Here is a 23,900-nt window from a genome sequence, read left to right as displayed (position 1 = left end):
GCCATGTTCAGTTGACTACAAAATGCTGTTGTTGACGCGTCAATCAACTGCCCTATACTACGAACGATGCGCGCTGACAGGAGTTTTCAACGCATGTGTGGATACACGGAACTGTGGGACGATACGCTCGTTACGCCATCTCTTGTCCAGGCGCACGAATTAATTCCTAGACCAAATATGAAATATTTCATATTTTTTATTCATGTGTAACGTTGAAACTTTGAGACATCTTCGTTTGGACATTTGTTCACATTTTGCTGCCAGTTTTGTAATTTTTCAATTTTAAGTTTATTGAATACATTCAGTTTTGAAAACTTATCCTTAAAAGCACAATGGAAGCTTGTGAGGCCCCTTGAAGTTTAACTGTGAAAAACAGTTTTATATTTTCTCTGACAGCTGACTCTGGCCCAATTTATTTCTTGCATGTGGTTGTTTGAGTTTACTGGTCAAATGTGTGAACTAAATATCCGTTTGTGTGTGATTCAAGTTCTGAATTTCACTGGATAGATATCGCAAGCCTACACGTGCAAAAGGCAAAAAAAGGTGGTGGCCACTTGCATAAAATTGTAAAGTTCCTCGTGCATACAGCACTGTGCCATGAAGGCACATTTAGGGAATGTAGGAGTAGGGCCCCACACATTCTCGATCTCAGCCATTTTGGAGGTGATGTGATAAGCACCATGCTCCGACCACTTTTAACCCTCATTCTCCTGTTGCTCCCAGGTACCCATTGATTTGAGGCTGGTTGAGCCACTTGCATTTCTCATGAATATGTTGGATGTTGCAGCACTAGGTGCATATGTTCTTTATATGCATTATAATCCAGATTGGAATATAAATGTACCACATAGTCGAAGAATTTTCATCAAGAAACTGGCTTATGAACTGATAAAGCCACTAATGATAAGAAGGGCATCTTCTTCAAATCAGAAGAAAACTGTAAAAGAAAGTCTAATCCGGTGTGGAGTAAATTTTCTATCTGGCATACCACCCCGACTTACAAATACACTGAAAGAAAACTATACCACATATGCCCTCACTCCTTGGATATAGAATCAAGAGTCGTATGTGGTAAATGTGAAAATAACATACATCATGAGCACATGATTGTAGTCTGCAAAATCTGCATTAGACAGGCACAATGAAAACCTAGGACAAAATGTATGATAATTCTCAAGACATGTAGTTTTTGTTTTAGAACTTAAGGTCTAAGTGAATATGAGTAAAATTATTTGCCAAATTTGCGACTGTACTGGAGAAACTTAAAAACATGAAATTTTTGTGAATGACTGTATGTTCTAGTAAAATATTAAAAATAATGTATAATAATAATAAAAAACTATTACTTAATACAAAAAAATATATTTTTCTAACTCACTTTACTGTAAGAAAGAATATATTTGTAATTTCATAGCAATCGATGTAGGCATTACAATCATATTTGTCGATGGGCAGATGAAAAATAATAGAGGCCTCACAGGCCACCAAAGTGCTAAACAGGATGTGCAGAGAAAAGCACTTTTAAGGGTTAAAGTGAAATCCAAACCATGGGACACCTTGATCAGAAGGTAACATCATTAAGTCACTATGCTATCATGGACATACTGCTGCAGTGGCATCTTTTTTGTGCATCTCAGACTATATTTTCCCCAAATAAATTTTTAGAATAATATTAATTTGCTTGTGTTGTTACTAAAAAATATGATATCTAAATTATATCTATTGGTTTATCTTTTTCAATAAGCATTGCCATTTTTCTCGACACTGTTGTTCTATGGAACAATGTTCTATGGTGCCTAAAAAAAAAACACCCTCTGCAAAATAAGGATATTCTATCCAGGAAAGGATTGGCTTACCTGGATTGACTTGTTCGGTGACATAAGGTAGCAGAGATAGAACTCAATTGACTTCTGAAGGAGTCTGAAAAGTGTTTTAGGAGGAAGTTCCAAAGAACTAGAACCAATGAGAGGGAGCAGATCGCAAACTGAAAACAAAATACAAATCCAAATTAAGCACATACAAGATGTCACCATTCAAGACCGACAGACTTTGATAGAGTGTACTGATAGAGTGTACAGGACTTCAAGACAAATATAATTTCTGGTCTTCACAGAAAAAAAAAAACAGAAAAAAAGATTCTAGAGACAAAGTACTTGTTTCTACAAGAAAACATTAGTCTAGATACAAAACAAAATTTAATTCTCAAATTTAAGCACTATTGTGCTATTGTTTTTAAAAGAGAATTTGAAAATTAATTTACCATATGCACCACAAACATGATATCCTCATCTTTCAAGTTATTGACTTAACAAGGTTTATTCTAGCTTCAGGAGTTAGCAGCAGTTCTTAGAAGTAAAATGTACTTTGGATATACTCATTAACCTTTAGCCAACGGCTGGTATTAAGCACACATAGCAGCCATTAACAATGCCACTTTTTCTTCATGATATGTTTTACTTTTACATGCAATAATGAAAAAACAAAAAAAACCTCGTTCACGATGTGCAACAATTAGGGGTCTGGCAGGAGACTTATAATTTTAATTTTCTAAAATTAGTTGCATATTTTACATTTTTTTCTTTCTTTTCAAAATCAGGAGATGGGGATTACAGGTCCTCAAAGAGTGGTCTTTTGTCATACTTCCTTGCAAATTTGGCCATCCAGTGTCCATAGAGCAGACGTTAGAAGCGATTTTCTAGACTTTTTTTCCTGTAAGATGACAGCACTGAATTTCATGTACATTGTTATTATTTTGTTCCTCAAGTAGATAGAAGTATCTATTAATTTTCAATGTGACTTTGATGATTGTAGGATTATACCAATGCTACTGTTTCCATTTGCTTTGGTCTATTCTTATGACCATAAAATTACAACTTTCTTCTTTGAACTTTTATTATTGGGATGTTACTGTCATTCAGCAAAAAAAAAAAAAAATGATTTCTTCTCTCTACTACAATTAGTTCTTTTTGTACACCTGAAATGTTCCCATCCCGATAGGCTCCTACCCTCTAGAGCTCAAAACTACTCTACCGTACACTAACTTACCTACCTAGAAGCTTCCTATAGCAATTAACAGAATTCTGGTAATGACAATGCTTCTCGGCAGTCATTAATGTGTCCATTAGCCTTGCCTGTAAAAAAAAAAGTTTAGTGTTACAACCACAGATGCTAGATAACAGCAATTACCTAAATGCAGTGGAACTTGTTGTGATCTCAAACACAACATTTTGGACCTATTTCTGAATTCTTCTGCAGTTGTTTCAAGAATTGAACATTAAACAAAAGGTTTAAAAGCTTACTCAAAAGTGGATAAAAAAAAAGGAAGAATTGTGCTCAAATATAAAAGTTTGACTGACATGGTATCAGTTTTATTTTAATTTCACTTTACGTAAATATAGGCTAATTGCAAAGTACAGTTCAACGTTGGATCTGAACCATGATATGCCTTCAACCGGGTATAAAAATCAGGATCCCTTGATTACAAGGCAACAATGTTACCACTATTCCATTGGGGAGACATCATGGCCTGTCAATTGAGTCCTGCTTCAAACTATACACAAGACTGGACCAGGGACCCCATGAGGAAGGGCCCAGATACGAGTCTGAAACCTTGTAATGAAGAAATTAAAGAAATTCCACTTGTAAGTACAAAAACTTTTTAAATATGTTATTGAAAATAAAAATAAAAAAGCTGTACTACAAATAAAAAAACAAAATTAAGAGTGAAATTTGCTTGCATATCGAACAAGTGCAGCATACTACAAACTTCCTCACCTCATTGGACTGTAAAAAAATTGGAACTTACGCCATGTTGTGAAACAGTCTGTGGGAATCTCTGTAATAACAGGAGAAGCAGCCTGCAGTGTTCCATTGTGTCTTCACTCCGGTCGGCAGTGACCAGGAGAATCTGATGTTGAATTTCTGCAAATAACAATAGATCAATCATTTTCCTTCAGTTTTTAACAATAATATAATATTGATAATTCCAATTGCAATGCATGCAACTACACACTATTACAAACCATTACATTATAATTCTTATTAGACTATGAGGTATGGACACATATTTTACTGTTCGTATTTCCAGTTGAACAATACATTATGAACGGCAGGCAGCACATTGATACTGTAATGTCATTTCGTGATTGCTCAATGATTCTTTTGTACCAAAACCATATACAGTCTGTGTACCTTAGTTGTGACCATTGGTGCAAGTTAGTATGTGTAAACTAAATGGAGTGTACTGGCAAAATAGATGTGGTGGCTGCAAGTGGAACAGATACGAGAACCAGGTTCTATGCTAAAACAAGGTTGAAGTTTCACGCATAGTAACATTGCCAGTCACATGGGGAGATGTTACGAGTTGTAACAGCTATTGCAGATCACAAACACAGTAAAGCTAGTGATGATAAACAAAACCGACAGAACACACACAAATGAGACACTGATCTGGAACCTACAGCATTGTTTCACTTACATTTCTAACTAGCCCCCCTTTCTCGATCTAATCTTTTCTTCCGTGGTTGGACAGTAAGCATGTATATTTCAGACTTTATGGTCATCCTGTAGTGTTAACTGGACTAAATTGATTTTTTAATTTTAAATTTAATGGGTGCATCATCACTTACATTATCTGAACCATCACACAACTAGCGAGTAACCTCCTCACTAACATCATCAAGAACAGGCCTCACAAATTAAAAACAAGAAATAATTAAGTTAAAACTGATCTTGCAAAATGATTAAAATCAATGAAGAACTGAAGTCTAAAATCTCAATACCCTTAATAAAAGCTAAGGCTGTTATTACGACACTCGGTGCACCTAAGGACAAAACAACACACAATCTGACAGATGTCATGTGAGTGCAGGCCATCCATACACCCCTTAAATGGACTAAAAGCACATGGCAGACCCAGCACTAGAAGAATAATTCTTGATATATCTCAATTGTTCCAAACAAACATTTCTAACATTCATGTATTTTTACCTTAGTTGCCCTTCGTTCTCATCCTAACAACAGATACATGATGATATTGCCAAAATATTGACAGCCTTCTGAGGACCCTTGTTCTTGGGCTGTGATGCTGTTTGCATTTCTATGCTGCTCTAATCCAGTCAAGATTCCATACGAATCCATTCGTAGAAATTTAAGCAAAAATTGCAGGCTTGACCAGGACTCGAACCTAGGTTTCTAGCATACTGTGCCAATTTTATACGAAGTGAGCTACCAGGGGTGTACGAAATTCGACCTTCTGGTAAGGCACCCGAAAGTCAACCTCACTTCCACATAGTACACCCAGGTAACTGTAATGTTGCAGGCCAACGAGGCTCTGGCATCTGGATCTGCAGCCAGTATAATTCTCTGTAGGGCTCTGTTATTCTGTGTTTGTCCTTCTGTGTACTGAGTGCCCCTTTACCTTTTAATAGGTAAGGCTATTTTAGTCCTCAAGAGAAAGTATTTATTTTTAGCTCGTGTTAAGCAATGAATGAATGGGTTACTTTTAAAAATTGAATAATGAAGTTTTTAATAGAGATATTTTATTTTCTTGTTAGAGGATGAGGAGACAGGTGAGTGGAGAAGGTTACATAATTTAGAACTACATAATTTGTATTCATGTCCAGATATTATTAGAATGATTAAATCAAGAAGACTTAGGTGGGCAGGCCACGTGGCACGAATGGGAGAGGAAAGAACAGTTTACAGATTCTTGTTGGGAAACCTTAAGAGACCAGTAGGAAGGCCAAGATGAAGATGGAGAGATAACGTTCAAATGGACCTAAAAGGAATCTGTGGATGGAAAAGAGTATATAGATCTTGCTCACGATAGGGACAGATGGAAGGCCTGTGTTGCTGCAGCCATGAACCTTCAGGTTTAAGAAGGCTAGAGAGTTAGTTAGAGGTCTGTCCCCAATTTTGTCTTAGGGGGATATTCCCATATTGCAAGATGGGCAAACATATTCATAACTTATGGTTGTGCGAATTACTCACTTTTTCAGATTAATACGTATTCTCAAAAATATTTAAAAATACAAAACTTCTTGAACTTATGTTTAGGTGAGTATCTATTTTTTTCCGAACGAGTGAGAGAAACAAGGAATATATTGGTCAAATGGGTAGGAGTATGGATATAAGATGGAAGGAGCACAACAAGGATATAAGGGAGGAAGTCCTTAGAACAGGGCTTTCTGAGCATATAATTGAGGAGAGACATGAAATTAAAAAACGAGAGGTGGTTCAGGAGGAAAATAAACCAATTAGGAGGAAAGTGTATGAGGCTTCCTACATTTGCAAGGGTGGGGATAATAAATTGAACAGAGATGTTTAAAATATGGAAAAAGCGCGAATACAAGAAAATAGGTTTCCATGTTACCCCAGACGTAATTCGCAAGGCTCAAGAAATATGCGACTTTGAATTCGATGTGACGTAAGCAGGAAGGGTAAATGTAAGGGAAGTGTGTGAGGGGGAAACGGCATGCGGACAACTTCCTGCATTCAGCGAGGAGTCATCCTGAAGTTAATACGAGGAAGTGAAATGGCGTGCACCTTTTTATCTTTTTAATTTGAAATGGTTGTTTTAGACTGAGAAAGTTTTTTATTGTTGTGCTTTTAAACAGTCATGTGGGATGGGAGTTTTAATAGTTTTAGCAAATTTTCCAAATTCTTCCTTCGCCAAAGTCATACCGTATCCTTTTTCCTGGCTTTTGAAGAGATTTGACGTAGCTATGGAGTATTTCAGATAGCCTAAAAAAAGAACCTGAGGAAGGGAACAGTAGTTTCCCGAAACGTCGTTTGGAAAAAATAGATACTCACCTAAACATAAGTACAACAAGTTTTGTATTTTTAAATATTTTTGAGAATACGTATTAATCTTGGCAAACATAGCCTATGTGCTGAACAGCCTGCAATACAAAATCAATCAATCAGTCTACAGAGTCAATTCTGGTTTTACCGGATTTCTCATTTCTGCTGTTTTATGTGTATGGAATTATCTCTGTCAGTAATAATTTAATGGGATCTGTTCCCTGAAACTCTGATGATGTTGATGGTGCCTTATCTCTTCCTTGCACAGCTGAATGGTTAGCACCTTCATCTTTGGTAAAAGCAGTTACAGGTTGCATCCCTGGTGGGAGCTGTAGAAACTTCTGTATTACAATTGAGGAATTACTTGAAAGACAGGGACTAGATCTACAGTTTGACATGGGATCTCAACCAACATGCTATGTGCATTCAGTGGGAATGAAACTAGAGACCCTTTGATTGCCAAGCTATCGGAAAGCCCAGCTAATAATAACAAAGCAGCGCAGACATGAATAATAAAGCATTAGTTGTATGTGTTGAAAAATGGGAAAAATACAAGGTGTCCTAGAATTATTTTTACACTTCAAGTTCTAATAACTCCAATTCTAAGTCACCTATTTACATGCTGTTTGTTGTACACGATGTAGAAACTCATACAGTTTGTGCATAGAGGTGCACCCTCAGGTGTGCACCTCAATGTGAGCACAGTTGGTTGCATGGAGCACATCCAGCTGAAAGTCAATTTCCACTCACGTATGTTGTAACATATCATCTGTGATGGTGTGAAACGCATCGATGATTCATTGCTTGAATTCAGCGAGGTCTGCAACGAAACCTTCACGTAACTACGTATGTAGTCCGAATGTTGTGCTGTACCTGTGTCTGATTTCGTCTATGGACCAAGACACACACTGCACTTTCTCCTGAGGTGTCCACATGGTCAATCACTAATAAGTAGAGGCACATATTTTTGGTAAATACAAAAGCAAAATTTCGGTCAATTTTGGGTTTAAAAGCAGTAAATAAAATAAAATTTTGCTGTTATAGCTGTGAAAAAGCGGTATATAAAAATTACTTTTTGGTTTTAAAATTGTGAATATAATCCAAAATTTGATATAAAAACTGCAATTACTACACAAAATAAACAAATGCCTTCTAATAACACATTTATGTCATTACCAGAAGATTATGTTTATTCCTGTATAAAGGGGTCCATTTTTGCTACTCTAATATTTATAGCAGAATTAATCAATTTTCATTCTGACTTCAGAAAGTGTTGCGTCGGTAAATAAACTCTAAATTTCGTGTTTAAGAGTCTATTTCGCATTTTGCAGTTCATTTCGCATTATTTCGTGACAAAACAGAGTAGGAAAATGCACCTCACACCTTTCAGAAACATGAAAAACTAACATTACAATGTGCTATTACACATTTCATGTTTTCATCAAAAACGAAATCATGCCTCTACTAATGAGTCACCTTCAACAGGAAAAAACTTTATGTAGCAGCATGTAAATATGTGACTTAGAATTGAAGTTGCACATTACGCAACATTATTACTGTCATTTACATTGTATTTTATTCTCTTCCATTTTACATATCAAAGGTACAGCAAGAATTAGAGCTTGGAAAATATTTAACCAACATAAATTTAGAATAATAAAGGAAATCATACCAAGCGGAAGATTGAGGAACATATCACGCAGGAACACTGCTTCTGAATCCCCACTCTCTGTACGGAGTGCTAGCGTAATAGCCTGGATCTCCTTCCATAGATCTGGCTCATTCTGGAACTTCTTGAAGCTTTGAATAAAGAATTATTATAGTGTCGATTTCTTAAGATGAAATTTTAAAAGCTACAGAATTTAAAACAACCATTCATTCATCTATTTTCCTAACTAGTCTATAGGGCACGTCTGATTTCTTGGATATGATTAAGCTAATTTTGGTGGAGAAAGTTTTCTCCTCCTAATTATAGCACAATGTTGGGAGCCACCAAAATTTCAGTACTGGCCCAGACTTGTGAGAACAATCAGGAAGATACTTGAAAAGAAAAAGTAGTGGGCTTCGGTCCTGAAAGCCAGAAAACCGCAGTGATGAGACTCAATGCACTAACCACTTATCATCCAATAAGAAAGTCACTCTGGCAGGCCCTGGCCCTTAAGAGGGTGGTTGCACCATGGAGTTTAGTTTTAATTATAGCAAACTAAAATTAAAAATTAATTTCACTGAAATATTCTTAAAATTCATATACTGGATACAACATATCCTTACCTGTTGAGAATGACAGGGACGAAATAAAATAGCAACAAATAATGTTTAAAAAATTGATGTTCCACCGTGGATTAGAGCCCTTGAAGAGTTTTTTTTCTTAAATATACACTTGATCATCTTATCTTCCTATTCTCACTGTGGCATAAATGATAATTCCTGATCCTTCCCCACGGATTTCCAGACTATAATGCAGTGTTTTCATTTACATTAACACAATTTGTAATATGTATATCTTTAGAATAAGGTACAAAACCATGGGTTCCAATTGCAAGAAATGCCAATACGAATTTATTTTTGCATATGATCATGCATTGTATCAAAATAAGAGTTTGCAAGAATTTGAAAAATGTATATTTGTTACAATACAACAACCATACTTAATATATCTTAACTTTCCCACATTTTTTGTGTTTTCTATCATAAAAATCATTCACTTTGAGTGCTAGTTAGTATCGCCGACTTTTACAGGTTTCTTGCTGGAAACACTGATTATGGGTTGGGTATTTAATTTTGTTTCTGGTCATCAACAATATTCAAGAACAAATATTAATCTCCAACAATAGGCAATAAGATGTCATATTAGAATACACAATTCAAAATTTGTCTTTCGAAAAATAAAACATGAATACAAGCACAAATTTCCTGGAAACTACTCTTCAACCACTTCAAGCAAAGAATCAATGGGGGAAACAATTATATTTCTAAAATTCTACACTTTTCTACCATTTTATCTGATACCCAGGGTGAGGAATCCTGGGGGGATTTCCCCCCACCAACAATCTTGACCTCAAAAATCCCCCCCCAAAAAAAACCGGAGGGGAGAGTTTTTGTTATAACAAACAAAATATAAGCAATTACTTTTAATTTCAAATATACTTTACTAAGAATAATATCGAAAACACAAATTAGTGTAGTTGTGAGTATTGAATTTACGCACAATAAAAGTAAAACAAGAATGCAAGACAATAATAACCATGAAATCTAATTGATTTATATTAACATAAAGCACAAACTGAACAAAAACTTACACATAATAAAAGCACTTCCACTATTTCATAATTTATTAACATTTTTAACCAGTTAGTAAATGAATTAGTCAGCTGCTTTATAATATCTGATAACCTATGTATAATAGTAACAAATTAATTTCCTTTATGTAATTAATTAATTATAATAATAATATATATATTTAGGTTGGCCGCGGTGGCTCAGTCGGTAACGTGTCTGACTACCATGCTAAAGGTCCCAGGTTCGATCCCCGGCTGGTTCAAATCCGGGAACTTTTCTAACGATGGAAGCGGCCCCGGTGCCCACCCAGCGTCGAATAACATGGGTACCTGGGGGAAACCCTGGGGGGTAAAGGTCGTCAGGGGCGTGATGCTGATCACATCATCCCCACTCACGACCGGATCAAGAAAGTGTGGGGCGTTACCCCCACACCCCCTATATGCCTTCATGGCGTGGTGCTAAGCACAGGGGAGCACTTTACCTTTTTTTTTTAATAATATATATTTAATTGAGTAATTTATTTTTACTTTAAATAAAATATGTTATGTAATAATATAATATATTATGTATATCATATAATTTACAAATATGTTTAGTTTGTGGGGGAGGATCGTTTGAAGATTAAGAACTTTCTCCCCTCCCACCAGTTTTCAATGATTTTGCACCCTTCTGATCCCTAAAATAAAATAATGGATTACGTCTATGACACCATAGACACATCCAAAAATTAAGCATGAACACCATAAATATTATACTTACATTGCACTAAAGCACTTTGCAGATTCCTTTACATGCTTTGCTGTTTTTTCTATGTTGTAGGCCTCAAACTGAAAATAAAGTAATAATACAGATGCAAGACAATGTCTGCTTAAAGAACTTATTTTGTATTTAAAATTAAATTGACTACTGGTATCAGTTCGTTATATCAGACACTTTAAAATCGGATATTTTGTGTTTCGTATGGTTCGTACTTACCAATTGTGTATTGCGGAACATATTTGAAGGTGCCATTAAGGTTTTCACATGATTAGAAACATTTTTTACACTAAAATAAGCCATTTCTTGAAGTGTTACGGAACGCACGTCATAGTACGAGCCCCACAAACCATTCATGGATAGCCCCAAAAACCATTCCCGGATAGCTCCACGGACCATTCACAGGTTAGGTTAGGTTCAGTTAGGTTAGGCAAACAGTTAAAAAATGGCGTGGTTACGTTTTCACTTAATTTGAAGCAACGGGAATTGATGAAATAGATTGAAAGATGAAAGAAAATACCTCGAAGAACTTCGACAATGCTACAGAAACTGATTTCCGTAAGTAGTTTCTCCTGTAAATTTGAAGAAAAGTGTCTCCGATATAACGAACTGTTACCTGACTACTTCCTTAAATGGTGTTCAAATTATCCAGAATGATACTATTGTAATGCTTACACATTATTTGGTTGATACATAGTTTTCCAATGCATATCTGTCAATACTTTTATGAAATATTCAAGTATAATCCTAGTGAACTACATTGACACACATACAAATGCAGTGTTCGAATTGAAATGGCAAGGAAAAGGGGGGGGGGATAGTCAGAGAATTTCCTTCACTACACTTCTTCCTCAACCTTGACATCTTTAGTTTAGTTCCTAATTATAGTTTCTTCCTTTTCATAGTTCTATCAATTTTATTAATGAAGAATTCACAGTTCTAATTTGTTTTTTTCATTTCAAACTAATTTTACACTAAAGCCAGTCCAAATTGCAGTTTCTATACTAGATTTTACATTAAACTGATGGCTTGGAAAGGAAGTTATCATGGGTTCAAATTTCTGCCTGAGCATGGGTGTTGTTTGTGAGTGCCCCTTCATCAATTTTATCATATAATCACTCATCCTTATCATTGTCCCCAGTGAAAAGTGGCAGAAAAGCAATGCTAAGTAACAAAAATCAATCAATCAATCAAAAGGAATTTAATGAATTTTTTCCCCCTACTATCAGTGACAAAAATATTTAGCCCTCTGTTTACGTGCTTGTAAAATTGTACTCCATGGGAGGAAAAAATTCAAATATACCTCATTGGAAAGCTTCAAGCATCTACTTTTTAATAAGCAATATCTGAAAATTAATCTTAACTTTGTTATCTTACTATAATAAAAAAATCACTGAAAAGTGTATTTTTTCTTCCAATTTTCACAAATGGGGAACTTAACACCATACAGTTCATAACTGACTGTACATATATTCTCCTGGTTGAAATATCTCTTGGCATTGACTATCATTTCTTTTGCACCACTATGATATTACCGTCTTGAGACAGACTGCCTGCACAGAATGCACGTAAGAATGATTATGGCTATGTGGGTGTTCAGGCAATATTCATGGCAGGAATGTAAACACAGAAGTAACAAAAGAAACTTTCGGCATCTCTACAATGCTTTCCTTTGCGCAACACATTGTTTCGGCTCATTTCCTGTGTCAAAGCTGCTTGGATGCGGAGTTTAAAGGGCAAGCGATAACGCTTGGCAACAAAGCTGACTTGCCCTTAACAACGATGTGAATCGCGCAGAACCGGTTACCAAGGAAAACAATTCGATCTGTTGTTTCCAATTCGCACAGTGTGAAAAAATGAGATATGGAAATTTTATTTTTATTCCACGGCCATCATTTTAAATATGCATTTTATGACAATTGCACTGACCATTTCCGACATTGCAACATCATAATTAATCTTTAATTGTGCCTGTTCTACAGCTGATAGTACCACTATATTTAGTTGAGATATTTTCACATAACCAAGCTTCAATCACAAAAAAAATCATATTTTTACAACAGTTTTACATGAAGCTACACATAATTGAATTCGACTAATGTAAAAATTACACGAAAAAACTACACTTTTAGAAACATTTTTGTCTGAATAGAAACAGACAGAGTTAACCTTTTGGATCCCAAGCGTCTCGATCGAGATACCAAAATGTAAGCCTCACGGTCCCAAGCATCTCGATCAAGATGCTGTCTCAAGGTCGTAGTTTTTACGTTATAACTTTTCTATTTTTGGCTAGAATTTTGATTTTGTTTATATTGTTCCTAACACATGTATTTAACAGAAATGTTTTTTTGCATTTTTTTTTTTGTCTTCATGAAAATGGAGGGGGGAAAGGTGCATCTCTTTTCAAGGTCAAATTTTTGCCGACAAAAGAAGACCAGCTTTGTTGTTCTAAATCAATGCTTTTTTTCACTCCCGCCTGTGAACTGCTTTCGAAGGAAGCTTGTTTATCAGTATCCGATGTCAAAATGAAAGTTTTCCGTAAGGGCACAAGCAGGGGGTGGGGGGAGGGGGAAGACTGGTTGTTGAATCTGCGTTGTGAGAATGGAATTTCGAAGCACGCTGAGGGAAACCTTTGTTTTTTTTAGCACAAGTGTCCACAAGTTACGACAGGGGTTACCCTGCATTGTCTAAAAATAGAATTTCAAGCAGCTGCAAGAATCGGTGCTCATTTTTCACTGCGTTCTAGCTTTTCGTCCGTGAATCTTGTGCGTAGGTGTCGTTTTGTGCCCCAGTGAGAGGACATTTTTTGGGTGAAGTGACAATTTTTTAAAATAATTTTTGGGGGTTTTCTCCCATCCGCCTTTAATATATACGCGAAATTTGCATAAATTTTGCATTTTGTGCATTTTTTTCGGGGGTGGGGGAAACAATTTTTTTAAGAAAAGTATTTTTGAGGGGATTTCCCCCTTTTCCCCCTCCATATGTACGCCGAATGTGCATAAAGTATATATCGTCTGAATCTGTGATTCATTCTGCGTACAACGGTATATCTTTCATATCTCTAGGGCATTTAGTTTCTGAGCTATAGTCATTTCAAGGTACCGCTGCATTTTGAAGCTTGAATCAGTGGCGTGCCCACCATTCCTTTTGGGGGTACAACTCAAGTTACATTGGTCATACGACAATGATGCAAATATTTTTCTGCTTCTTACATGCCAGCGATAATTTCTATGTGCATTTTTAACTTTTCATATCCTTTTTTTCGGGGGGGGAGGGGGCGAAACCCCATTTAAAAAAAGTATTTTCAGGGGTTTCCCCTCTCCATATATACGTCGAATGTGCATAAATTATATATCGTCTAAATCTGTGATTCATTCTGCGAACAACGGTATATCTTTCATATCTCTAGGGCATTTAGTTTCTGAGCTATAGTCATTTCAAGGTACCACTGCATTTTGAAGCTTGAATCAGTGGCGTGCCGACCATACCTTTTGGGGGGTACAACTCAAGTTACATTGGTCATACGACAATGATGCAAATATTTTTCTGTTTCTTACATGCCAGCGATAATTTCTATGTGCATTTTGAACTTTTCATACCCTTTTTTTCAGGGGGGGAGGTGAAACCCCATTTCTTTTAAAAAAAAGTATTTTCAGGGGATTTCCCCCCTTTCCCCCTCCATATATACGCCGAATGTGCATAAATTATATATCGTCTGAATCTGTGATTCATTCTGCATACAACGGTATATCTTTCATATCTCTAGGGCATTTAGTTTCTGAGCTATAGTCATTTCAAGGTACCGCTGCATTTTGAAGCTTGAATCAGTGGCGTGCCGACCATTCCTTTTTGGGGTACAACTCAAGTTACATTGGTCATATGATAATAATGCAAATATTTTTGTGTTCCTTACATGTCAGCGATTATTTCCATGTGCATGTCGACACTGTCATGTACTTTTTTCTTGGGGGGAGGATGGGGGAACCAATTTTTTTTTCCGAAATTTTGGAATTTTGAGAGTTAGCCCCCCTCCCCCCGCCACATATGCGCCGAATTTGCATAAATTTCATCTCTGGTTCATTCCACGTACAATGGTATATCACTCATCTCTCTAGGGCAATTAGTCTCCGATCTACACTCATTTAATTGAAACTCTGCATTTTGCTCAAAATCGGCTCGGGACCGAGAGGCTTACTTGTGAAAATGGCCTTGGGACTCAAAAGGTTAAAATCACTTGGTCTTGCTTTTTTCTAAAAGCAGACACTTATAACTTTCCAATGAGGTATATTTGACTTTTTTCCTCCCACGGAGTACAATTTTAGAAGCACGCAAACCGAGGGCTCAATATTTTTTGTCACGGATAGTAGTTTTGCTTACAGAAGAAATGTTTTTGTAAGCATCACATCAAGTTTATCCTTTGAAGTATTGGTGCCCTACTAAATTAATACCATTGATGCTTTGCAATATACATAATTAGGAAAGATTTTACTGTAAAATTTACCTTTCTCTTTGTAAAAAATTCTCAGTAGTAAAAGTTTTTAGCACAGAGACCAACATCTCATCCAAGATGCCAAATCTTTAATAACGGATCAGTGTATGCAAAAATAAGATTCAATGTTTGAATTATGTTTACATGCTTGCATATAATAATCATCATAATGCATTTATGCGAGCATCTGTGCTTCACTGTAAGCAACCCTTCTTGGTTTATGGAGTTCTCAGATACAGAGCGCTGCAAGGTTTTCATGTAAGAGTCGAAGGGGATTTTGTGCTTGAGAGCAAATATTATGTGATTATGTTATTTTAATGCTAAGAACCCTATTTAAGGACATAATACCTTTTGCACCTCACGCCACATGATCTAGTAGCAGCCAGACTACATACTAAGACAGTAAATGAATTTCCACTAGCAAACACATACATACAAAGTATACAGAAGGGAAAAAAATTCTCCAGAAAACATGCAGTAAGTAATCATGCTCTGAAGTATGTGTGAACAGACAAAATTCAAACTGAACCATGTAAAAAAATGTGTGATCAGTTCAGAATTGAAAAATTGGAACTTGGCCCAACAAAATATTACTAGCCTATGCAGAAATTTTAGCAAAAATGCAGGCTCAGACAGGACTTGCACCCAGATCTCTGGCATACCATGCCATTGCTCTACCAACTGAGCTACTGAGTCAGTCCTGGCTTCACCTGATTTTTGCCTGTTTGGAATTCTCACTGTCAGTGCTACTGCAACGGGATCTGTGTCCTTTGAAACACTGATCTCGACAGTGCCTGGTACATCTGTCCATGTCAAATCGTAATGTAACCTATTATCCCAACCTGCTCACCTACCCAAGGTCCCATGGGGTCTACCCCATCCTTCAGTATGTCATAACTAAATAGTTGTCAGCTAAATCATGACATTAAGCAGACAGATCTATACGTTTGCAGTTGCAAACTGGCCAAATAAATGGAGATGTTACAGGAGTATCATCAATTAAGAAAAAGCTTACATAAAAAAGCACTCTACAACAGTCACATTTATAAATTAACCAATTCATTCTTAGTTGGATTTTTAACCACTGTGTGAATTTTAAAAATACCAACGTTTCGGAGACTGATTCTGCCTCCGTCTTCAGGGTAGTGTGTAATATACTAAATCATACTTCAATCCCTGGACACATGATGTGTTTGGGAACGGTGTCTATATATAGAGTGAGAATAAATGGTCGCCCTGGAGTATTATTCTCGGTGGCCAAGGCTCCACCTTGTCTGCCGGTCACAAGGACCTCTTGTACATGAAGGTGCCAGGGAGGATTATCAGTGGCCCAGGCTCCACTTCGTCTAGTGGTCAAGTCAAGACTTGCTTTTCTATGTAAGCTGCCAGGAAGGATTATATTGCTGGCTCAGGCTCCACTTTGTCAAAGGATTGATACTGCTGGAAATCAACCCCAAAAATGCAATACTCCTTCAGTGCTGCTTACGTACAACTGTCAGACCCTGAATAGTTTAGGGCATACTATTCTCCCAGTGTGTAAGATACATAATGACACTTTCTGCATTATATCAATTGAGTAAACATAAGGTACATCAATTGAATTTAAAGTATTGTTAAGCTGCACTCTCATTGTCCTAGTGTATCTATCGTACTTCTGGCTCCTTATCACAATATGGCTTGTAATATCTCTGGATTTATCCACTGTCTCTTGGAGATTTGTGTAAAACTGGTATTTTTCAAATTCTTCTGCATCTTGAGTTGGGGAATATACTTGTATATACTACTTTTTCTTTTAAAATAATTCCTACTCCTTCCTTAGCACTGTTTTTCTTGCTTATTCCCGAGTAGACAAGTGCGTAATTCTTATCCAGGATCTTCTATCCATTTCCTTTTTTCTTAGTTTCACTAACTCCTAGTACCTAATATTTATATTTCCCCATTTATCCAACTATTTCAGTTTCTTTGCCTGTTAAAGATGTAATATTCCATGTTCCAAATGTCATTGTCCTTTCCTTGCCTTGTTGCCTCCAATGAATCTGTCCATATTCTTTCCTTTGATTTCTCTGAATATTTGTTGTTTTACTCTGGGTGGGTTATTGGCCCTTTGCCAGCTTAGCCTAATGGAGGCGCTGCCTCCTCTTGGCCTCTAGGCTTGCCAGATTTTCTTTTGGGATTTCTTCCCCTAGCCTTTGAAAATCCCTCTTCCATCTGCAAGGCAGCAGATCCTTACTTTTAAACTATAAGTGAGATTTAGATTGATTCCGCCATCCGTGCTGAGAGAATTTCCTCTCTGCCACTTCCGCCGTTGAGGACTTCACCGCAACCCTGGCAAGGGGCCCTTACAAGGTATTATCATTCGGAGGCAGATGGACCAAGTTTTTTTCAAGAGGTATTACTCCTCCCGGTTCCTCTGCCTCCTCAGCTGACCATCCACCTTCTTCCGCCTTTGGAGCCGTTGACTGACTGTGATTGTGGGAAAATATGTAAAGAATCAAACCAACAGACTGGGAGAAAAAAATATAATTTACAAGGGTAGTACACTCAAGTGCGAGAATTACAGAGCCATATGCCTGTCCTCAGTAGCTACGAAGGTCTACACAAGAATTCTGGAAATGAAATTACAAAACGATGTGGAAAACAGACTAGAAGAAGAGCAACCTACATCTAGAAAGAATCGTCAGACACAGGATCATATATTTACATTGCAGCAAGTCATTGAGAAGGCATTAAATATGGAAAGATAAGCTTGTGTGGCCTTCCCAGATCTGAGAGCAGCTTTTGATACGATAGCAAGAGAACAACTATGGGATGCACTGGTGAAAATTGGAACACCTCCTGCACTGGTACAGAGAATACAAAGTGTATACAAGAGAGTGAAAGGACCAGTCAGATTAGCAGGGAAATGCTCAGATGAATTTAAGATAGAAATAGGCGTAAAAGAGGGAGACAGGCTGAGCCCCCTTCTGTTTATCCTAATGAACCAGATCATCAAACAATGTAAACTAAGAACTGGGTGATACAAAGTAGGAAACCGAAAGATGAGACCAGTACAAGTACAATAATTTGTATATGCTGATGACATTGCCCTGCTCACTAGGAATAGAGAGGAGTTACAATAGAAGACAAAGGAATGAGCATGAACGTGGATAAGAGTAAAGTGATGTTGGTGACCAAAGAAAGAGAAATATACAGTGGAAAGAGAAGCAGCTGGAACAAGTAAACAGATACACATACCTAGGACTAGTCATAACGTCAGATGTAAGAATGGATGAAGAAGTGAATAATAGGATACAAAAGGCAAATCAAGTGTACTATCAACTCAACAACACATTAATTGGTAAAAAAGGAAATAAGTGAACAAACGAACAACAAGACAATTTACATTCCCACATTGCTGTATGGAACTAAGAGCTTGACATTATTACCAAAACAGAATAGTAGATTTCAAGCAGCGGAGATGAGATACCAACGAAAAGTAGTAGGATAGACTAGAAGAGATAGGATTAGAAATACCACCATTAGAGACCAGTCACAGCAACAATCATTATTGGAAACAATAGAGAGAAAGGCACTGCAATGGTTTGGACACGTTACAAGAATGTAGGAGGATCGCAAGCCTAGACAGGTGCTGGAGGTCAAACCAGAAGGCAAGATGAAAAGAGGACGACCAAGAGTTCAATGGGAAGAGTATGTGGAAAAGATAGGAAAGAAGAAAGGGAAAACAATGCCGGAAGTGTGAAAACTAGTCTTGGACCGAAAAGTGTACAGAAAGTGGATGATGGAACCCGACACTTAATAGCAGAAGGGGATGGAAAAGAAGAAGTTAAGCTGCACTCACTTGAAAGAAAACTGATTACCTGTTGTCGGATCAGCCGAACACCTGTCACTCGTTTATTTCGTCACTTTTTACATTCGTACTTACCTATTGTGCATTGCGAAAGATTGTATAAGGTGTGATTTTGCTATTCTCACGTTTTCTGACGAAAATAATGTCAATAACAGTAACTATTGTTCGTCATTTTTTTCGCTTGCTTAAGACACAATATGGTGGGTACAGCTTCAGTAGCATCGATGTTAGTGGGTATACAGTGTTTCCAACCTTTTTAACCGAAAAATGCCCCACGAACCATTCACGGGTAGCCCCAAAAACCATTCCCAGATAGCCCCACATATCATTCACAGTAAGGTTAGGTTAGTTTCGGTTAGGCAAACAGTTAAAATTTGGGGTCGTAGTAATATTGGGAATGTATATCTCATTTTTTCATCTTCTTGTAAAACAAGCGTGTCGTTGGAAACACTTACAGGAGGTTACATCATCAAGATCCGGTTTACGTTTAGCAAGCAAGGAACAGCAACGGCATTTGTGCATCGGGAGAGATATTTTTCGTGAAAAACACATGATTTTCCGTTGCAGTAGATTCTACAATGACAGAAAATACGTAAAAAAAAAACTCAAAATGCTAAAAAAACTCAGTCCAGTAAGTACTTTCTTGTATAAAAATGAAGAAATCCGTTATTCCGATTGGCAACTGTTACAGAAAACTGTATCAAAAATTGGTGAACACTTCAAAAGGAAAAAGGTTTCCTCTTGGTATCACCCCTAGCTGTGGTAATTGGCTAGTCTAGTTTACGTCCTTCTTGCCTGTTTACAAAACCGTGCTAGCAGACACCCGCGCTCCGGCATCCGTAGGGTAAGTAAGTTTATCTTTTTACACTTTCTGTCACTAACCATTCACGGGAACGAGGTATGCCTACGAGGTTAGGTTAGGTTCCATTAGCACTCATTTCACCCCTAAATATGTGCTTCATCATCGAAAAATGTCCTCAGTACGTTCAGAAAACTGGCGCTCTGGAATCAGTAGGGTAAGTAAGTTCTTCTTTTTACACTTTCTGTCACTAACCATTCACGGGAACAAGGTATGCCTACGAGGTTAGGTTAGGCCTGTTAGGTTAGGTTCCATTAGCACTCATTTCACCCCTAAATATGTGCTTCATCATCGAAAAATGTCCTCAGTACGTTCAATCACGCATATCCGGACAACATCGGTTTTTCTCCTCGAGGAAATTTTTCCTCGCCTTGGGATTTAGTTTGGGTAACACTTTACTAAACCGGAGACGGGTTTCTTCAAATTTACAGGAGAAAGTACTTACACAAATCATTTTCTGTAGCGTTGTTGATGTTCGGGAATGTAGTTTTGATCCATATTAATGCGAATGCATGTGGTTTTCTATGAAAATCTATTTTTGATACGCTATTGCTGCTGCCGCCATTTGCTTTCTGCATGAGAGCACAATACGCTCTCGTATTGTCCGTATATGCTAAATTGAACGAAAGGAGTGCTAATGGAACCTAACCTAACAGGCCTAACCTCACCTAGTAGGCATACCTCGTTCCAGTGATGGTTCGTGGGGCTATCGTGAATTTTTGGGCTAACGTCAATGGTTTTTGGGGCTGCCCGTGGAAGGTTTGTGGGAAATAAGGAACAACAATAAGTACTCGTTATTGTAAGAAATATACATTATATTCGTTAGAAATTCATTATTTCTCCTAAAGAAATGTTCCACAATGCAGAATAGTACGTTAGCAATGTAAAAAATTGTGAAATAAATCATTAATAGGTGTCTCTGGAATAGTAAAGTAGTACCTTAGTTTGTTGAATTCCTTATACAATAACCTTTCCAACGATATATGACACGTATCCCTTATGAAAAGGACGTAAACTAGACTCTTACCTGGTAATTCACTAGGGCTGCCGCCCACAAAGAACAAAATTTGAAAATACAATTGACATGTATGTTTTGACCATGGAGGATCCGTAGGTCTATTGTACGAGATTTAACAAGTTGCTACAGGAAGAAATTCTCCTATCTTTAACTGCTCCCTTCACACTTTTCTGGATACTCCACTACACCTACATACGTACCATAGGGCATTCCCTGAACACATATATTGAAATTCATTGATGATGGGCTTACCTGTATGCCAAAATTGTTAGGGAACAAAGTTTTTGCTGTAATCATCCATGCTTTTGCAGCATAAGGATCACTCTTTAGTGTTTCCTTTGCACGCACAACAAGGTACCCTTCGTCGGACAATTTGTTTTCGTCTGTATTTTGTGGGGCCATATTTTGTACCATTTCCGCTCCTGATTTCTGGAGTCTGTTTACGCAGTTTGCAAACTTTCTTAGTGAGCAATATAAATGGGGAAAAAATACATAATGCAAAGCGAAACCATTCGAAATGTTAAAGTGTTCCGTAAACTATAGACTGTTCTAGTTTATCATTGTATTTATATATACAAAAATAACATATCAGGTTCATGTTATTAGGAAGGTAAGTTCGCATTATTATCAGCTTCAAATCAACACTACACATAAATAAATGTTTTCTAGTAGTACGAAAGAATCTACATCTTCACATTTATGCGATGTGGGTGCTCCTGATCGTGATGTATAAAGTAAATAATTGCAGGGGTGTTTCGAGAGCAGGCAAAATAAGAATTACAGTTAATCACTACGGTCGAACGTTTTGTGGTTTTGTGACTATATGCGACCATGTTTTGCAACTCATGTTTACTCATCATTTCAATCTCATGGTTTTGTCCGAGGATTACCTGATGAGTGGTGAGTGGAAGTAAGTAAGTATTAACTTGATTTCGATTATGCCCATCTCCAGTATGCTTCCATTAATTTCAACCTTTGTTTCAACTTTCAAGTGCAGAATAATGGCTTCTGCTAAAAGTCAACTTTGCTTTAGTGATAAGTTATCTGCTGTATCTCGCTGTTAGCGTTCCTGGAGCTAGGTGCTTAGGCTGTTCCTGTTTGAGCGGGATTATGTACTCTGTGCAGACTGTGCTGCTATGGTGTATAGATGGATGCTGCTGCCCTTTGAGCGGGATTTTAAAGTTAGTATGTGTTAATAATTAAAATTATAGACATGCTGTCAGCAATAAGAGCGAGGATAATTTTACGAGGAGTATAATGGGTAACGGTTCCGTTTGTTTTATGATTTCTCCTAGCACAAAGACTGGTGAAATGTGCGAAAAATCGAGGGTGTAGAAAAGGGTACCCGAGCCCGGATTTCTTCATTTTTACACAAGAAACTGCTTACCGAAATGAGTTTCTGCAGCATTTAGAAGTTGTTGTTGGTATTTTCTTTCATCGAGAAAAAACGATGTTGTCCGTATATGCTAAATTGAACGAAATGAGTGCTAATGAAACCTAACCTAACCTCGAAGGCATACCTCGTCCCCGTGATGGTTCGTGGGGTTATCGTGCATTTTTGAGGCTAACGTCAATGGTTTAATAGTTACTCTTTATGTCAAAAATTGAACTTTTTATCGTGAAAAAAGCAAAATGTTAAAAATGACGAAATAAACGAGCGAGAGGTGTTAGGACGCTATCGAAGTTTTACCCAAATACTAATTATCGTAGAATTTTGGAAACCATTCTCACACGAAATTTGAACCTTCCTTAAAGTAATGAGCACTGTTTGGACTCGAAAAGAAAGTTATTTATGATGAAAAAAAAACTTGAAAATTACCTTACGCACTTCTCATTGACAAAATATTCACCGTCGACAAGCGACAGTAATTATCGTAGAAGCGTGGGAATGAATATAGAAGTAAATCGGAACCTTAGTAGAATGCATTTGGGGACTTTGTTTTAATGTTAACACACTTAGGACTTTTACTGCATGACTGCTTGAGAATGGTTTTTCACTTCCATATACGTCTATATGATTCATCTCTTGCAACCTCCCCGATGGCGTAGTGGTAATGTCATCGCCTTGCAAACAAGGGGTCCCGTGTTCGATGCCTGGTGGAGGCATATTGTACTGTGGTTCGGATCCCACTTTAAACTGTAGGTTCAGTCCCGATTAGGGTAACAGTAGTATAAGCCGGAGACACATTAAACTCGTTTGTTTTCAAATAAAAATCATTGATACTTACCTCATATGCATAGCGGAAGATTTTATTCTGATGTAAGTGGTGTTACTTTTCTAAAATGCTTTTTGGATGTTTTTTTTTTTTGTAAGATCTATAGATACTTTATATGTATATTTCTGACGATTGTAATACATGTGATGTTCTCACATGTTTCTACAATAAAAATTATTATTATTATTATTATTATAAGCTGGTGATAACTTTTTTTCCATGAAAAAAGCGTTATTTTTAACATTATAATAATTTATTGGTCGTTGCTAATTCGGCGCGCAAATTTTGACTCTCGTTGTCTATCGTCAGCTGATATGCAGTACCGTCAGCTGATGTGCAGTGTTTCCAAACTTATGAACCGATAAATGCCGCACAAACTATTCACGAAAGGTTTTGAAGCGAAAATTGAGGCTAGACTCTACTTTACGTCCTTATCTGCATGGTGATTGCTTCTTTGCATTCGCGGTGCGAGATCGTGGTGCGGCACCCGGCACCTCTTCGGGTAAGTACCTTTTTTTTTACACTTTCTGTTCACGATAGCCCCACTATCCATTCACGGGGTCGAGGTATGCCTACGAGGTTAGGTTAGGCCTGTTAGGTTAGGTTCCATTAGCACTCATTTCACCCCTAAA

General features: G+C 37.2%; 1 protein-coding gene across 2 annotated transcripts in view; it reads right to left on the bottom strand.

Annotated features, from left to right (window-relative positions):
• IntS10 (integrator complex subunit 10) overlaps positions 1-21,823 on the bottom strand; it is a 44,200-nt gene extending 22,377 nt beyond the window's left edge. For both annotated transcript variants that reach the window (XM_083118916.1, XM_083118917.1), the window contains exons 1-6: positions 21,305-21,823; positions 10,843-10,910; positions 8,477-8,604; positions 3,806-3,921; positions 3,050-3,131; positions 1,857-1,984 (exon numbers count right to left, since the gene is read on the bottom strand). In XM_083118916.1, coding sequence (XP_082975042.1) covers positions 1,857-1,984; positions 3,050-3,131; positions 3,806-3,921; positions 8,477-8,604; positions 10,843-10,910; positions 21,305-21,466 — 684 coding nt within the window. In that variant the 5' untranslated portion in view covers positions 21,467-21,823. The remainder of the gene's footprint in view (positions 1-1,856; positions 1,985-3,049; positions 3,132-3,805; positions 3,922-8,476; positions 8,605-10,842; positions 10,911-21,304) is intronic.
• Between the last annotated feature and the right edge of the window lie 2,077 nt (positions 21,824-23,900).

This window comes from Lepisma saccharinum, chromosome 3 (genome assembly GCF_977018435.1).
Source record: "Lepisma saccharinum chromosome 3, izLepSacc3.1, whole genome shotgun sequence".
In the NCBI taxonomy this organism is placed as follows: domain Eukaryota; kingdom Metazoa; phylum Arthropoda; class Insecta; order Zygentoma; family Lepismatidae; genus Lepisma; species Lepisma saccharinum.
Note: the sequence above shows the minus strand (reverse complement) of the source record. Positions and strands in the feature narration are given on the sequence as shown.